At 38.6% G+C, this 17500-nt stretch overlaps 1 protein-coding gene across 4 annotated transcripts in view; it reads right to left on the minus strand.

Moving 5' to 3' along the window:
* The window catches only part of topaz1 (testis and ovary specific PAZ domain containing 1), a 128615-nt gene that overhangs the window by 96330 nt on the left and 14785 nt on the right, over positions 1 to 17500 (minus strand). For all 4 annotated transcript variants that reach the window (XM_039737444.1, XM_039737441.1, XM_039737442.1 and 1 more), the window contains exon 2: positions 11191 to 13411. In XM_039737444.1, coding sequence (XP_039593378.1) covers positions 11191 to 13411 — 2221 coding nt within the window. The remainder of the gene's footprint in view (positions 1 to 11190; positions 13412 to 17500) is intronic.

Genomic DNA, 17500 nt, shown 5'->3' on the forward strand with positions numbered 1-17500 from the left:
CACTACTATAGTACTGTTATTGGATGGCTATTTTTGACAGGGAAAGTTACATTAACAAGCAGCTCAGTACAATGTGATTTTTTGAAAGAAGCCAGCCAGCTACAGCAGTTCAGGCATCTGGTTAGGATGCATCCTTAACACATCTCTGTGGAGGTGTTTTGGGCATTTCCAAAAATGAGACCTCGAGGACAACCCAAGACACACCCAACAGATTATACCTCTCAGTTGGCATGAAAATATTGTGGTATCCCCCGAAGGAATAGGGAGGCGGTGGCGGGGAAAAAGGACATCTCTGCCACTGAGACCCAGAACCTGATAACTGGCAGAAAATGGGTGGATGATTTATTTAATTAACCTATCCAGCCATTTTTCCTCCAGGCCTTTTTTTAACCAATCAAAATGAATATAATCTGCAGCATGCTCAGAGCTACAATTCCCAAAACATAAGACTCACTTGCTAGAGTTGGCTTTTGGAGGAAAGCCCTCATTTGACTTTTAAGATTCTTGCAAAAAAAAAAAAAAAAAAGTCTTACCTGCTTAGACAGTTGGGCCAAATACCTGTTTTGAATGTTAGATAATTCTCTCCACAGTTAGTTTAATGAATATGGGCCAGGAATTGAATTTCAACATGGGATTGAATCACACAAATTCCTCATGGCCAAAAAAAAAAAAACACACAACAAAATTCCCAATGCTTATTCAAGGAAAACAAGGATTTTTTTTATTGCCATTATTATCCCAGTATGGAATTGGTTGATAAACATTTTAGGACTAATGCATGACTTGAGAGGGTGATCAATCAGTAGTGACTTAAAATCTTTTTAACTTGTAGTGTTAGGGAGTTAGAAATGATTCGACAAGCTGTCCATCCAACCATCCATTCATTCATTTTTTAACTGGCCCGACCAATTATGGGTAACGAGGAGTAGGTGCCTATCCTGGCTGCAATGCAGTAAAAGGAAGTTTAAGGGTTAATTCCAAAATAAGATTTATTTTGTGTTTTAAAACTTCCCAACTGGACAGACATTTGTGAGGCTCAGCTTATACATGAAGTATAATGCAAATCTAATGGGCGTGAAACAATATGCTTAACCCATTATACAATTCATTATGCAATTCAGGCTTCACAATACTATATTGCCAAAATAAAAAGTATTTCATCTACAGTTCTAACACATCCAAATATAACTCCGTTTTATCTTCTATCTTTAACACTATGGCTGTCCTTTCATTTCCTCTCTTGAATGCCTTACTGATCTATTAACTGTGGGTCTTGACTGGATCTGTGAAGAACTTAAAACGTTAGATTTTCTTTTAAGAAAAACTGGAATGTCAACACTGCATGAAGAGGACACCTCTTCACTGTGACAATATCGCCTTCACTCACTGGGTACATACACAGAACAGACTGACACTGTGAATTTGTCAGCCTACTCTCTCCACCACACTAGAGGAATGTTGTTGTAAGATACACTGCTGAACATTCATCCTTGCTGTAATCTACACTTATTGCTGAGTCAGAATCAGTGATAGGTGTATCAATGTCTTAAACAATCATTTTCACATCTGCTACTCGTGACAGCCGCAGTATCCACAGCTTGCTGCTCCTAATAGCATTTGAGTGTATCACTAGAACTGTTCCAGTTTTATGAGGTCTGTGCTACGTTGGTCTCACAAAAGTGCGATTTGAAAACAAGCCTGTGAATGTAATGCTGTGCATAGGGAACATTGTTGAGATTCAATGTACTTGTCCAAGGAAACAGGCATTTAGCGGAGCTGTTAAATCAGCATACTGTAGCTCACTGCTTAAAAAAATAAATGCATAAACAAATAAAAAAAACAGCAATAACTAAATAATGTGTCTTTAATTGGGTTTTGAAGTCAAACCCATGTGCATTAATATAACAAATGAACAGTAAAGATTGAAGTCAGGTAAAACAGACTCACTACAACTAGGCAAGATTTCAGTGTCGGCACCAGTTCATGACATCTGGATGTTGTTTTGAATTATGAGCTGCCATTTCAAGCATCTACTGTATAAAAGGAGTTTGCTAAGATGATTGTTTTTCATCTTAGGATCATTTAACACACTCGGTCTTATCCAGACTATCCAAGATTTTATTTTTTGAGTCTCTTACTCACTTACTTATACACAGAGAGACACAAATGCAAGAGAGCTTTACTCCAGTACTGTCACATTTGCACTGGCTCTCTATTAATCCCTAGATACAATTTTAAATGTTAACTTTTAAACCTTTATATGGTAATGCACTAACCTATTTCACAGATATGTATCAGTTCTTAAGTTTTAAGCAGAACCTTCCATACTGATGATGCCCATGCGAAGTTACTTTTCTCTTTCAATTAGACAAATGTAATCTTTTAACTTGGACTTATTGTATCAGTTCAGTTTAGTAAAGAATATTTTAACCAAGAATGCAGCATAATTAGATTAATTATTCAAAAAAAAAAAAAAGGGTTGCGTTTCTCATGTGTGCTCTCCAGCCAAAATGCTATCATAGACTTCATCTTCAGCCTGGCACAGAGAAGGCTAGGAGGTGATAACTGGTTAACAAGTGCAATTTGATTTAATTCGCTTCAGTGGAAGCAAAAACGTCTGGAATACGCCTGACCTATCAAGCTAAATAAGTTTTATGTGCTTACCTAGCGTTGCAGAACACTCTACTGTGATCTGATATTCCACACTGCTCACGTGAGGCTATATCTTACTCAACTTGAATAATCCTCTATAACCTAATGAGAAAGTGATGTTTAACAAGAGACAATTCAGTCTGTCAACATTTAAATATGAAAAAAAAAAAAATTTTTGCTCCCAGAAAACTGGTGCATGGAATTTTCAGAACTTGGCAAGAAGTCACTCCCTTCTAAAGTAGCCTGCAGGGCCCTCTGCCGTTACTCTATGCAAGGAGCTGATGTCAACCCTTCAATGCTTTTTGCCATCTTTACTGATCCTTACGTTAAACTATGGTGAAGCATCTATATTATGAAGAAAATTATTTTTGCTTTTGAATCATTGTGTCATTTTAGGATTTTTTTTTTGTAAGCAGACTGAACATATACCACTAGCAATGCTACTAAAGTAAAAATACGAAAGCTCATGGAACCAACATTTGCTGAGACATACTGGTTGTACCTATAATCCAAAAGGCATAAGAAACAACATCTGCGTCCTCCATGACCAACATGTCTGTATGCCTAACAATTAGCAGAACTGTAGTAAAATAATTTTAATTTATCTACATAGGCACGTGGGGCTCGTGAAGCATGAATGTCATGTCCCAAACACTGCCACATACCATATTTAAAGCTGTAAATGAACCACTTTCTAGAAAAATATTAGCTAATCATTGATAAACACAACTTGGGAAATGTTACAGGTTAAATACTGCAAGGTCTTAAAGCTCCAATTTCTGTATTCTTGCCTGAAGAAAGGGCCTGAGTTGCCTCGAAAGCAAGAATATTGTAACCTTTTTAGCTAGCCAATAAAAGGGGTCTTTATTATGACATTCATTAGGAAGCTTAATTCACCCGCAAGACAAAGATAGAAACCTGAAATGAAAGTTAAATGGCTGGTAATGCAGTTTACCAGATACTGTAACTGATACAAAGAGTGAATAACTCAAACACACACAAAAAAATCTACAGCGGTGGTTTGCAAGGTGTTAGTAGCAGAGTATGTGTGACATGGACAGATGATAGTTTACCAACTGAGTAGACATATAGGACATCTCACTTATGGTGTGATGTAAATTAGTGTTTAGTGGAGTTACTTTTAGCAGTAACATTTTCTGGGTGCAAATTAAGCAAACAAAAGTGTGTTTTGTAACACAGTAAGTCACTGCAGCTGTTAATGCTGTCGCCCTACTGCTTTTTCATTCAAACACTATGCAACATCAAACATTTTCTGGAACTTAACAGGGACCAGCTTTTCCAGGAAAGCAAAACTGCACATTGAAGGATGCACGTGCCTGAATGTCCTTTTAATATGCAGTAACATGTTTAATCTTTAAATGCTATACAAGTTGAAAAGACATCCTGAGCAAACCAAACCATTTGCAAACAGCAAAGCTGACCCTACCCGTTCTAAACGCTTCCTCTTCCGTTCCCCTCTCACTTTTTGTCCTACTCTCATCTCCACAAGCCGACATGGGTACAGTCGATGTAAACACGCTTAAAAAAAGGCCAGTGGAGGGGATTTTATTTAATATTCAGAAATAGTTGTGTTAAATCAGATAAAAGTGCTGACCATTGCTTTATTGACTTTTGCATATTAATCTCTCGAATAATAAATCTTGGAGATAAAAAGACGAGACGTGATGTTCTCGGAAAAACACTTTAAAGTCCCGTGAGAATTAAAAGATGAGATTGTTATTATCCTCAGATAGTCTTGCAGGAACTTTTAACATGACATTCTTTCAAGTCATGACTTACTTACAAACATTTTCAAATAAGATCACGGACATCAAACCTCTCAGTCGTGTAAAGGCTTTTATCAGACTCACGTCCTATGCTCTCAACTCTTATACTTTCTAGATGACACGTTCATGACAAAGTGAAGGAGCAACGCATGCAGATCATGCAGTACGGTGGCAGCAGCAGAAAGACCGCAGCTGATCGAGCAAAGAGGTGTTTTTTTTAAAAAAAAAAAAAATGTACTTGGTTTCCCATTGTATCACCGTGGGGGGATGGGGGTGTGTGGTGGTTTTTCGGAGGAGTGACCGCGTTTCTTTGAGGTGCGTTCAGCCCCCCTCTTCATAATGGAAGAGATGGGATATGGCTAGCAAATAGCGCTGGACTTTGGGGGGTGGGTGAGCATTAGCGCACACAAACAGAAGATATTACTTGGTGAAAAAACGGAACAGCGAAAACAGATTGAATATAGTAATATATTGTTCGGATGTAAACTTTAAGTCAGAAACTTGTAGATCATCTAATTCATGTTGCCATCGGGGGGAAAAAAAAAAATAGTGTTTCTCCCTAATGAAGAAGGTGAGCGAGCGAAGTGAGCAGGGGGTGGAGCCCCTTAGTATTCACGATATTGCTCAGCTCTATTTGCAATACAAGTAGATCGTTTGTTTCAAAAACCTTCCAATTTTCAGTAACAACAGAACCATTATACCCAAAGAAAAACTTCCTTGACACTGGAGTCCCTGAAGCCTACAAAAAAAGTCGTAATGCCGGACCACCTTAAATTCCTTTGCACCTCTTCATTAGCATCTTTGTTTTGCAAATGTGCCAATCAACACAAGTAGCAAGCAGCCTGATATCCCATTTCCCCCACCAATGCAGCTGAAGTTCTCCCAGCTCAAGCCTGTTTATCAGGGAGTGAGGTGCCTGGAGTCGTATAGTGTAAATAATACCGTTATTTTGAATACATACATTTCATGTATGTTCCGTGTCTACAACCATCTGGATAAATGTAGGATGACAGGAAATGTGAGGCAAGAAATGTTGAACACATAACTCAAAGTTTATTCATGTTATAATGACAAAATGCTGTTGTGTCCAAATATTAACAAACACTTTCACAAAAGGTATAACAAAACAAGTGCGCCTTTATTCAAGAATATAACCATAGAAAAATCATTCAGTTTACATGTTGCTGTCAATATGTAAAAAACAAAACCCAAATATCAATTGCATGGCTAATGTAGAGGTAAGAATGGCCGCTTCTAAATCAAGAGGTTGCAGGTTCGATCACGAGTCTTCCCCACGTTTACCACTATGAGTAGTGAACTGCTGTTATTATTACTATTATATAATAAAAAAGACACATTTGGTTTGAGTCTGTAACAGCCGGTATAAAATTTTACTACTTGTTAAAGATATCACTGAAGGGATATAAGCAGACACAAACACTGGTGAATCGTGACTTCTTGGTATCTTGTTGTTACTTGAATTTTTTTTTTATTCAGGTTTATTCTTGAATAAAAGCACACTTGTTTAGAGCCCTATGGAATCCGTTTTATTTTTTCACAAATTCCTTTATACTTTTTTTTTTTTTTTTCATTTTCGGTTTTCATCGTTTTATTTTTCCTTGATTCAGATTTTTAGGTTTTTACTTTTTTTTTTTACTGCCAGAAAGTAGTAACAGCTTCAACAAAACAAACAATAATGAAATGGCAACATTTCCTTTTAATGAAACAGCACACTAGCACAACTACCGAATTTTGCTTTTCCATTTATCAGGAAGGAGCCCAGATCCTCCATAATGTTGTATGCCGAGACTGCAGTAGGAAAGGGAGTGCCTTCCAGAACTGTAAGAGCTGTTACTAGTTTGATGCATCCTTCTGATATGAAGGTTAACTTCACATTTAGGGTCTAGGATATTTGTTACAGCCTGAGCTGATGTGTTCTCAGCCAGAAAGAATTCTTTGCAGAGGTGAATATGTTTAGCGTGGTCCCCTACTGATTCGAACTAGCTATTCCACCCGGTGCTTCCTGCCTTGGGGGGTTGGGGAACGGGATGAGGGGTATGCCTTGGTCAGCACAATCTCTTTCAGTGACAAGGAGGTTGCCCATCTCCTTTTCCTGGCAGGCTTCTTGAAGTGATGCAGCCTCACTTAAGTATTTATAGTGCTGCCAGGCCTCTCCCATCAAACCGATGACATTAAACAAGCAGACTGAATTTACATTATTAGGCACAACTGCTTTGAGAACTTTCCGGAATGCTTTCAGACATTGTGATGCATTGTCTGTAACCACTGCTAAAATGTCATTAAGATTCAGCTGGTTGTTGTGAAGGGACTGAACTGCTGCCTGCGAAAAGGTGGAAACGTTGCAGCTCTCCATAAAGATAACATCTGCCAAAAATTACTGGTTTTCAATACCTGTAATTGTAATTATGTAAATTATTTGTAATGATTCTTAAATCTTAAATGTTTACAGATTGAAAATGTGCATAATTACATCTGTAGCTTCATCTACTGCATATCTTAAAATAATTAATTACAAAGGAAAAAGCAAACTAATCTGGAAGACACATCTGCCGATTTTGTTGTTTCCTCTATTGTTACCTAAAGGGAAACAGTTTTTGATCTTAATTCCTCCTTGTTCTTGAGATGGGTTTTAGATTTGACATGGTCACTGCAAGTATCTTTTTGTGTCCAGTCTATGGTATGCTGGCAAGACTTGAGTAAAGTTATTGTCCCGATTCGTAAAAATCAATGGGATATTGCTGTGCCCTCAAATTTGCAGTTAAGCTTGTGTTTCTCAGTTTTTTTGACGTAGTTAGAATACCCGATACTGCTCACTTCAACATTTTTCTCGAGCAGCTAGCTAATTAGTGTGCCTTTAATGAGAAAACAAACTGGAAACACTTGTACAAAGATAGAGGCACTGAATTTCTATGAAGAATTATGTTCGCTTGAAAAACTACAAACTAGAAAATAGTATCTGACTGATGGAACTACAGATTGCTTAATCGTTTAATATACAGTATTGAGAAGTTCTGGAACAGTTACCCCTTCAGTCTCTAAATTCCTCACATTTCCATTTTTAAATCTAAAATTCGTAATTATGCGTTAATTCCATGATTCCGTCCATATTTTCCACATGGAAATCATAGGGCCCTACTTCTTTCTTTATACCTTTGTGAAAGTGTTTATTTTATATTCCAGTAACCCAGGGGTGGGCAATGTCGGTCCTAGAGAGCCGCAGTGGCTGCAGGTTTTTGTTCCAACCCACCTTCTCAATGAGAAGTCTATTATTGCTGATGAAGCACTTATTGGTTAAGTGATATTTTGATGCTTCATTTTAGTGGCCTTGCTTGTTAAGGGTACCCAACCTTACCTGATTATGTCAATCTTAAACGGCTGCATTCACTGTTTTAATTGCTCCTTATTAGCAAGATGATGTAAATGACAAAGCAGCCAGCAGTTCTCCATCTAGCTTGTTTCCAAACCAAGTCTGGTTTTCTGTGTGTGTTCATCCTGCACTGTTTGATTTAATAAAACACTTAACAGAAAAATGTGACAGACTGAAAATGATCTGTTTAAGGCTTCAAACCATTTGGATATCATCTTTGGAAAGGAAAAAAATCTACAATATAAGAAAGAACCTTAGCATTGTAGACTAACAAGCCATAAAATTGAATAAAGCCTGAGATTGGCAAGGATTGGTTTCTAATGAAAACCTGTAGCCACTGCGGCTCTCCAGGACCGACATTGCCCACCTCTGCAGTAACCACTTGAATGATAACAAATTTGTCTCTGTCTCTCTCATAAATGCACACACACATCCATGCATGAAAACACAATTATTTGAAAATATCTTTTGACCTTTTTTTTCCCCCCCCACGTCTTCATGTTATGGTGTATGGTACTGGGAATGCAGACAGACTTCTTTCTGGGCACATACACCGTCAGCATGGCACTGCCAGATCAAAACACTAGTGTGGAGAATTGTTCAGGTACTAAAGTGACTTCAGCTCCAGGCGGAAGTTCTTGTCTCACTTTATGATGCCAAGCAGAGCATTGCAGCAGTTTATTAGCCAGCGAAAGCGATGTGAAGAAGTTCTCTATTTTTAAGGTTCTGCCTTTGTCCAGACAACTTTATGACCACAGTCTTGGAAAGTCTTTCTCCAGTGGAACGATTGGGATCTTTTCCTAAATAAGTAGCATTGCACAAGCACATGCAAATCTGTCATTTTTCACATGTTCTGCACGGGGTTCTTTGTTGTCAAAGCACAAATGCCGCATGATTGTCTGATAGCGGTCACCAACTCTATACAACTCCAGGCACCTCACTCCCTGAAAAATACACTTGAGCTGGGAGAACTTCAGCTGTATCGGTGGGGGGAATGGGATATCAGGGTGCTTGCCACTTGTGCTGATTGACACATTTGCAAAATGACATCCTACAGTGCATCCAGAAAGTATTCACAGCGCATCACTTTTTCCACATTTTGTTATGTTACAGCCTTATTCCAAAATGGATTCAATTCATTTTTTTCCCTCAGAATTCTACACACAACACCCCATGATGACAACGTGAAAAAAAGTTTACTTGAGGTTTTTGCAAATTTATTAAAAATAAAAAAACTCAGAAAGCACCTGTACATAAGTATTCACAGCCTTTGTCATGAAGCTCAAAATTGAGCTCAGGTGCATCCTGTTTCACCGGATCATCCTTGAGATGTTTCTGCAGCTTAATTGAAGTTCACCTGTGGTAAATTCAGTTGATGTGACATGATTTGGAAAGGCACACACCGGTCTATAGAAGGTCCCACAGTTGACAGTTCATGTCAAAGCACAAACCAAGCATGAAGTCAAAGGAATTGTTTGTAGACCTCCGAGACAGGATTGTCTCGAGGCACAAATCTGGGGAAGGTTACAGAAAAATTTCTGCTGCTTTGAAGGTCCCAATGAGCACAGTGGCCTCCATCATCCGTAAGTGGAAGAAGATCAAAACCACCAGGACTCTTCCTAGAGCTGGCTGGTCATCTAAACTGAGCGATCGGGGGAGAAGGGCTTTAGTCAGTGAGGTGACCAAGAACCCAATGGTCACTCTGTCAGAGCTCCAGAGGTCCTCTGTGGAGAGAGGAGAACCTTCCAGAAGAACAACCATCTCTGCGGCAATCCACCAATCAGGCCTGTATGGTAGAGTGGCCAGACGAAAGCCACTCCTTAGTAAAAGACACATGGCAGCCCGCCTGGAGTTTGCCAAATGGCACTTGAAGGACTCTCAGACCATGAGAAACAAAATTCTCTGGTCTGATGAGACAAAAGATTGAACTCTTTGGTGTAATTGCCAGGCGTCACGTTTGGAGGAAACCAGGCACCGCTCATCACCAGGCCAATACCATCCCTACAGTGAAGCATGGTGGTGGCAGCATCATGCTCTGGGGATGTTTGTCAGCGGCAGGAACTGGGAGACTAGTCAGGATAAAGGGAAAGATGACTGCAGCAATGTACAGAGACATCCTGGATGAAAACCTGCTCCAGAGCGCTCTTCACCTCAGACTGGGGAGACGGTTCATCTTTCAGCTGGACAACGACCCTAAGCACACAGCCAAGATATCAAAGCAGTGGCTTCAGGAGAACTCTGTGAATGTCCTTGACAGAGCCGAGACTTGAATCCGATTGAATATCTCTGGAGAGATCTTAAAATGGCTGTGCACCGACGCTTCCCATCCAACCTCATGGAGCTTGAGAGGTGCTGCAAAGAGGAATGGGCGAAACTGGCCAAGGATAGGTGTGCTAAGCTTGAGGAATCAAATTCAAAAAGACTTGAGGCTGTAATTGCTTCCAAAGGTGCATCGACAAAGAATTGAGCAAAGGCTGTGAATACTTATGTACATGTGATTTCTCAGTTTTTTTATTTTTAATAAATTTGTAAAAACCTCAAGTAAACATTTTTTACGTTGTCATTATGGGGTGTTGTGTGTAGAATTTTGAGGAAAAAAAATTAATTTCATCCATTTTGGAATAAGGCTGTAACATAACACAATGTGGAAAAAGTGATGTGCTGTGAATACTTTCCGGATGCACTGTACGTTTATTCAGATTATTGTAGAAATGGAACACTCATGAAATGTATGTATTCCAAATAACGTTATATTATTTACCCCATACAACTGAAGACACCACACACCCAGATAAACAGACTTGAGCTGCGTCAGTGAGGGATGGGATAGCAGGCTGCTTGTTGATTGACATATTTGCAAATCAAAGACGACAATGAAGAGGTGCGAAGGAATTAAACGTGGTACAGGCTTTACGATTTTTTTCGTAAGCTTTAGGGATGCTAGTATTAAATAAGGTCAAACGAGTTTCGCACTTACATGAATGTTGCATACATACTGTATATGCGGGCACAATTATAATACCACTAATTTCCTAGCCTTGATTAAATAAGCATCAATTAAGGGATTTTTACTAGGTTTAACCAGGTAAATCACTGGGATGGCTTGACTGGACTTTGGGTCAATATGCACTCAAACAGGAAATTTGCAGGTTGCCCGCATGTGTAAAAGATTAGCGGGTGTGAAGTCTTCCTATCCTCTACTGTAATAATAGCCAGCCAGCTATCTTGTCTTTGGGGTCAGTGGCTTTGATCGTAAGGCATTGTAGAAGCAATCAATGAGGCATAAATGCTATAAGCTTTATGTGGTGCTATTTCAAAAACAGTCTCTCTTTCTAATAATTTACAGAAAAATAACATTCCTACCTTAGTTCTCCATTTTCTGCTCTTTGGTTCTGGCAGGTTCTTATATCATTTTTCTTACAGCATTCATTCAACTTGTGAAATTGCAGTTTTTTGGCAGGTACCTTTGCCATCCCTGCTACTTCTTTAGGGCTTCCAAACAGTTCAGGGTCATCTTGGATCACATCCAGAACAATTGCATCTTCCTCATAGGCTCTAAAAATATCAACAGAATTCTCAGCCAACTCACTGTTTGTAGGTAATGCACTCTGAGTGCTTCCTGCAGAGATATCTGAAGAAGGCAAGAGGGGATCTTTTATTTCACACATAACTAGCTCAGAAGAAATGCAAAAATCTTCAAGATCTTCAGTCCCTGATAAAACTGAACTGCACAATGAATCTGAAGAATCATCTTGTAAAGTAAAATCATCTCCAAAGCTTGTGAATGCTTTACAAATGGACAAATGTTGCGTTTTAGAATTGTCTGAGCAATTCATGCTGACTTCTGATGCTGCAGAACAAGCATTTTCATCTTCAGGCCTATTCATTTCCACTGTCAGTTCCTTGGATGTAGTTGGTAGGTCATTTTTGACAGTGTCCATAGAAAGTGTAGTCAAAGTCGCATTCCTGCATCTCATCTTCTCGCATGTTAAAGTTGTTGTCCCACTGATGTCTTCATTAGAATCGAGGATGTTCACTTTCCCAATGACTTTTGAAATGTTACCTGGTAAAATATCTAAAACAGACGGCCCCTCCATGCTTTCCCTGGAACAGTTAATACAGCTTTGTTCCTCACATGATGCTGAAGAATCTGAAAGGCACTTTTCTTGACCTTGAGTATTTGTATCTTTAGCAGACTCTGAACAACTGCCGGTGGTTGACAAACTCAATCCTGTTGACATTGGATGGGGCTGAAATTGAAAACAAGGGCTCAATCCAACTCCTAGCACAACAGTCTTACATGCACTAGATTCATGATTTTCTAAACCCGTGCATATTTTATGATTTGGTTCTGCAGAAGGATTAACTATGAATTGGACTCCTGAAGCTTCGACATGATTGGATGCATCAGATTTTATGGAATATACTGCTTCCTTACAATTTACTTGTTTGGCATTGTCTGAAATGTAATGTGGCCAAGGAAGATATGTTCTGGCACATGACACAAGTAAATATGGTGTATATGGGGAACACCTTTGGCAACTAAAGGACTGACTGTCATCATCATCAGAATGTAAATCTAGATTTTCTTCCAGAGCATATTCTTTACTTATAATGCTACAATGAGATACCAGCTTATCTTCTATAGATGCTACTGTTGGAAACTTTTTGCCATAGTCTTCGACATTGTTTTTCTTACTATGTTTTGGAGATGTTTTTGGTTGCCAAAGACTTGAACGATCACCTTTACTAATCTCCTCAGATAACACATGTTCTTTGTAGTCTGAAGATGTACATTGTCCTTTTTCTTGGATGGGGCCTAATCTAGAAGCTTCAGCTGTATTATATATTTCCGGCACACAGGCGGTTCCTGCAGATATGCTTTCCTTTCCTTTCTTGGTTTGACACACTGATATTTCTGGCACTTCAGGAATTGTACTTGACTGCAACTTCTTTTTGTTGGTTTGAATCGCACTGTTGGGTAACATTTGCCCAACACATTCCTTCCATACATTCACTTCCGTACTGCTTTCTGAAGATGTCAATTGCCCTGTACTGCCATTTTCATTAAATGAGGAATTTTCTGCCACTCCACAGGACTCTTTCAGATTGCGACACAAACTGACTTTAGCTTGCACTAAACGGTATTTGTTTTCTAAATCATACTCACTGATTTTGCCATCCAGGCTTTGAAATTTAGTAATCTTGTCTACTTCAGGTTTGACATCAGCTTTCCCAAATAAACTGCAAATAAATCTAGAATCACCAATATTATTTGGTGCTATTTTAGTTATGTCACATAATTTAACTATAGGATATTTTCTGCTGATTTTTATATCTTTGTTATAGTTAGTTTGAGATGCACGCGTTTCTTGCTTAATCTGCTTAGTTTTCATTCTGGTTTTTAGAACAGAGTCTCCTTGTGGGGTTTTCACTGTATTTACCAAAGTATTGGGATTCAAATATTCTGCTCCACTACATGTAGCACAACAAGTTCTTCTAATTATTCTCTTGTCCAATGATGTTTTATAGGAATGTATGTTAGCTTGATTTTCATCCTTCAGAGAATGAGTCCGCTGAAAAACTGGAAGCCAACAAAAGAGCAGAGTATTCAATTATATTAATGTGAATCATCAAGCAGACACTAACAAAAACAGTTGTAATAATTTCTACATAAACATGTAAATTTAAAAAACAAAGAGCAGTACAAAAGTTCAATTTAGAGCAGGTGAAGCCCTGTAAACCTTTCATTAAAGCTACACCAGCCATGAGAGTTTCATCACCATCATTGTATCAACTCACCCACACTTTCACTGAAATCAGTAACCCAAGCATATATTTAAAGTCCTATGGATTCCATTTTTGTGGTATCACAATAAATTACGGAATTTGTACATGAAAACAGAGTTTCTACGTAACAATGATATTGCATGCTTTCTCTTATTTCACCATATTAAACTATCAATACATTTATCACATACATATCTAAACTATAAACCAGATGTTCTTTAATTCTGCAAAGCCTGCCAACACATCACCGACTGGAACCTAAAGGACATGTGCAATGAGCACCTGAAGTCTCAGGTATATCTCTAAAACAATGAAGAGATTTCAGGGTCAGGTGAATTCTGCAGCTCATCAAACCACAATCACATGTGCACTAAGAGCTTGTGATTTCAGACACACGTTTTGGGAAGATTTTGCTGCGGTTTGTGTGGAATCAAATATTCTGCTTAAAGAAAGAGTTGGAGTTCCATCCACTTTTAATTAAATACCATATGCATTCTGGCACATTACCAGAAAACAAGAGCAACCTTGAGTGCACACATGGAAGAAGTGCTTTCCAAGATTAAAGAACAGAAGATATTTGATGTCTCTCCATTATAAAAAAAAAAAAAATCCTGGAGAGAAACAGTAGGGCGACGATACGTGATCATCACGTTAAGATCACGGAAGACACTTAAAAGACCCACGAGACTAGAGAGATTGGCCACGGAACGTCTCGCGGGGACCTTAAACATGACACTGTGCCAAGAGACTGACCCAGGACCATCTTGCGATGATGTAGACCATGAGCTTCTTGCAAGACACACCCGACTAATAAATAAATAAAAAGCAAGGGCAGCCAGCAAGACACTCAGTCGTGTTTTGGCTTTGAGCACACACAGATCCAGGGCTCTCAGCGCATATAAAGCGTATAAGGACAATACGTTATAAATGAAACGTAGACGACAAAGCAAAGAAGAAAGCAGCACGGAGAAAAGAGACTCAAAAGCGTTGGGGAGACAAAAAAGAAAATAATCATCTAGGTGCAAATTCAGAAAATAAGGAAAGTAATTATCAGCCTGGAACAAGTGGAATTGGGGCAAAAAAAAAAAAAAAGCACGTCCAATCGGGACATCTGCGCTATACACATGCAGAGCAGGTTAGAGATTATGAAAGTAGTGGAATTCAAAAGGCCCAAAAACAAAAAATTGTTGCGGCGATACACATGTGGAGATGGTTAAAGCATATGAAAAGTAGGAAAATTAGAAAGTATAAAAAAAAAAAAGTAAAGATCGCAGGAGGGCAAACAAATGGAAATTATTACTCGACAAAGGGAAAATAATCACCACGGACCAGGTGTCATAAAAAAAAGCAGGATAAAGCGAGGTCAGAAATAAAAGACAGACAAAGTAAATCGTCATAAAAAGGTTAAAAAACAAGGGAGCCAAACACATGAAGAGCAGGTTAGAGATAATGAAAACTGGAATTCAAAAGACAAAAAAAAAAAAAAAAACGTAGGCATGAAACAAATGCAGAGCATGATGATAGATAGATAGATAGATAGATACTTTATTAATCCCAAGGGGAAATTCAAATAATCCAGCAGCAAATATGAAAGCAGAAAAAAATTAGGGTCAAAAAATGAGTAGACATTGTATTAGCGCAAAGAAAGAGAAATTATTACTCGGAGAAATAACAAAAAGGCAAATAGAGATCGAATATCTGGACATTGGTGATATGTCAGAAGTATGTAAATATTGTAAGGCTTTGAAGTTTAAGTCAAGATAATTTCAAAAACTGAGTTTACCTCGCATGCATTAATTGTTTACTTTGTAAAAACAACTATTAAGTGCTGATGATGTCGATCGTTTTGTCTGTGCTGAAATTCCAAACAGAGAACCCTATCCTGAATTATGGTACGAAGTCATTAAACACATGTCTCACTGACCTCATTAAAAAGATTCAGCACACTGGGACTCGAAAGATTCCAAATATTGTTTTTACAGAAGTTCTGAAATAAAAGTGAAACTAATGAAATAGCAACAATTCAAAGAAAAAAAAAAATCTTAAAAGTGAGTATCCGGAAAAACAAAAACAGGGGTTGGTGAGCGAAGTGAGCAAGGGGCAAAGCCCCCTAGTTGTTCATTAAATAAAACAGATATCTAAGACCACAGCTTCCTTAAGTGTTAATGTACACCAGACGACTGAGGCAGTGTGAAAGCTTTTAAAACAGTGAGGCAGTGGAGACTCAGCATAGATGTGAGAGAGAAAAGTTATGTGGCTACAGAAATTCTGATGAGAGAATTTAATTGTGTTTATTGTGCAAGCAGGCAGTTAATGCAGTTGTCCCTTATCAAGATTCCATGGGTAATTTGGCTCACTTTCAATTACTACGGATGAAAGAAGTTCCAGATTGAGACATAGAGAAAAGTTTGAGAGAAATGAAGAAGTAAAATCAAGTGTAAGACAAAGAGAGCAGGAAAGCAAATAACGGGGTCAAGGCAGAGCTAGTGCAGTGGAAAGGAAACAAACTGGCCAGGGAAGGGTAGGGTCTCTCCTGATGAGCACTGGATTAGAGCAGAAGAGGCCAACCTCTCCTGTGAGTTTACTATTAATTGTGGGACAAGAGAGCATGGCTCAAGAGGGACCAATAGACACAGAGGGATGGTGGTATAGACACAAGCCGAAGATGGCTGAGCACACTTGCCAGTGTCTCGTCTCCTTCAGCTGAACAGAGGAGACAGGTTTTTGAGGAGGTGGCTCAGATTTGAGAGAAAAAAAAAAACACACTGATCCTGTGTTTAAAGCCTTGATTTTAACTTTTTTAATGGATTATTTATTGAAGGCTTTTAGTGCCCAAATGAACACCGTTTTTTATTGAATTTTTTTTATTATTTTAGTGAAGAACTTCACTGCATTGTACTTCTTTATTTGGACAATGGTTTGTTGTTTGAAATAAACTACAGTAACACATTCTGCTTGTTTGTGTGTGTGTCCTCACTGCACTAGTCAATCAACTATGACAAGGGTTCAAGGTGATGAGAAGATTAAGGGTAACCCAAACATCACACCTCAATATTGATAACAGGGCAATTATATATGTTGATATCTGATGTATAACCTTTTAAATGTTCTCAAACTTCAGGTTGGGAATGCATGGTATTTATTATATTTTTTATGTATAAGCAGGCATTTCAACTGCAGACCTCAAGCAAACTCTGACAGGCAAAAATAAGCAGTTTTATGTTCATGCTGTTTCACTAGCTTTTGTATGCTTAACTATTATACATGTACCAGCATTGGCATACTGCACGATAACATGCAGTGAATACAACTGACTCATAGTTTCCTCCTCTTTCTTTGTACGTTTACCATTCGCTTGCTCAGCAGCTCCTGAGCAGCTCTTCTTTTCTCCACCCTAGCGGCCCGCTTCTTATCTTTCAACAGCATCTTTTCACGTTAACACTCATAAGTCATTGTTTGTGTTGCAATTACTTAGTATGTTTTCCTTAATTTTTCACTTAAGCTGGCACTTAAGTCTTCAATCTGCCTCAGGAATGATTTAAGATATGAAAAGTGGCGGCAAAGGTGGTAGGGAATGAGAACGGCGCCCGTATGCATGCGCCGCAAGGCCGCCCTACGGGCCACTGCTGAGAGTTGATTCTACAATAGAATAAAATAAAAGTAAAAAGAGGAATAACCCTAGAGGTCAATCATCAACCTGAAAGCAGATAGAAGACGTCACGTAGTACATGTGTAACAAATTTCACGTCAATAGGTCAAATGGTTTTCAAGCTACAGGCGATTTAAAATCCTGGACAAACGAACATTCAGATAGATAGATCAATAGATAGAAAACACACAGTGGGATCTCGTGTTCAAAAGTGAAACATAACCGGGTCAGGAG

Source organism: Polypterus senegalus, chromosome 15 (genome assembly GCF_016835505.1).
Source record: "Polypterus senegalus isolate Bchr_013 chromosome 15, ASM1683550v1, whole genome shotgun sequence".
NCBI classification, from domain to species: Eukaryota; Metazoa; Chordata; class Cladistia; order Polypteriformes; family Polypteridae; genus Polypterus; species Polypterus senegalus.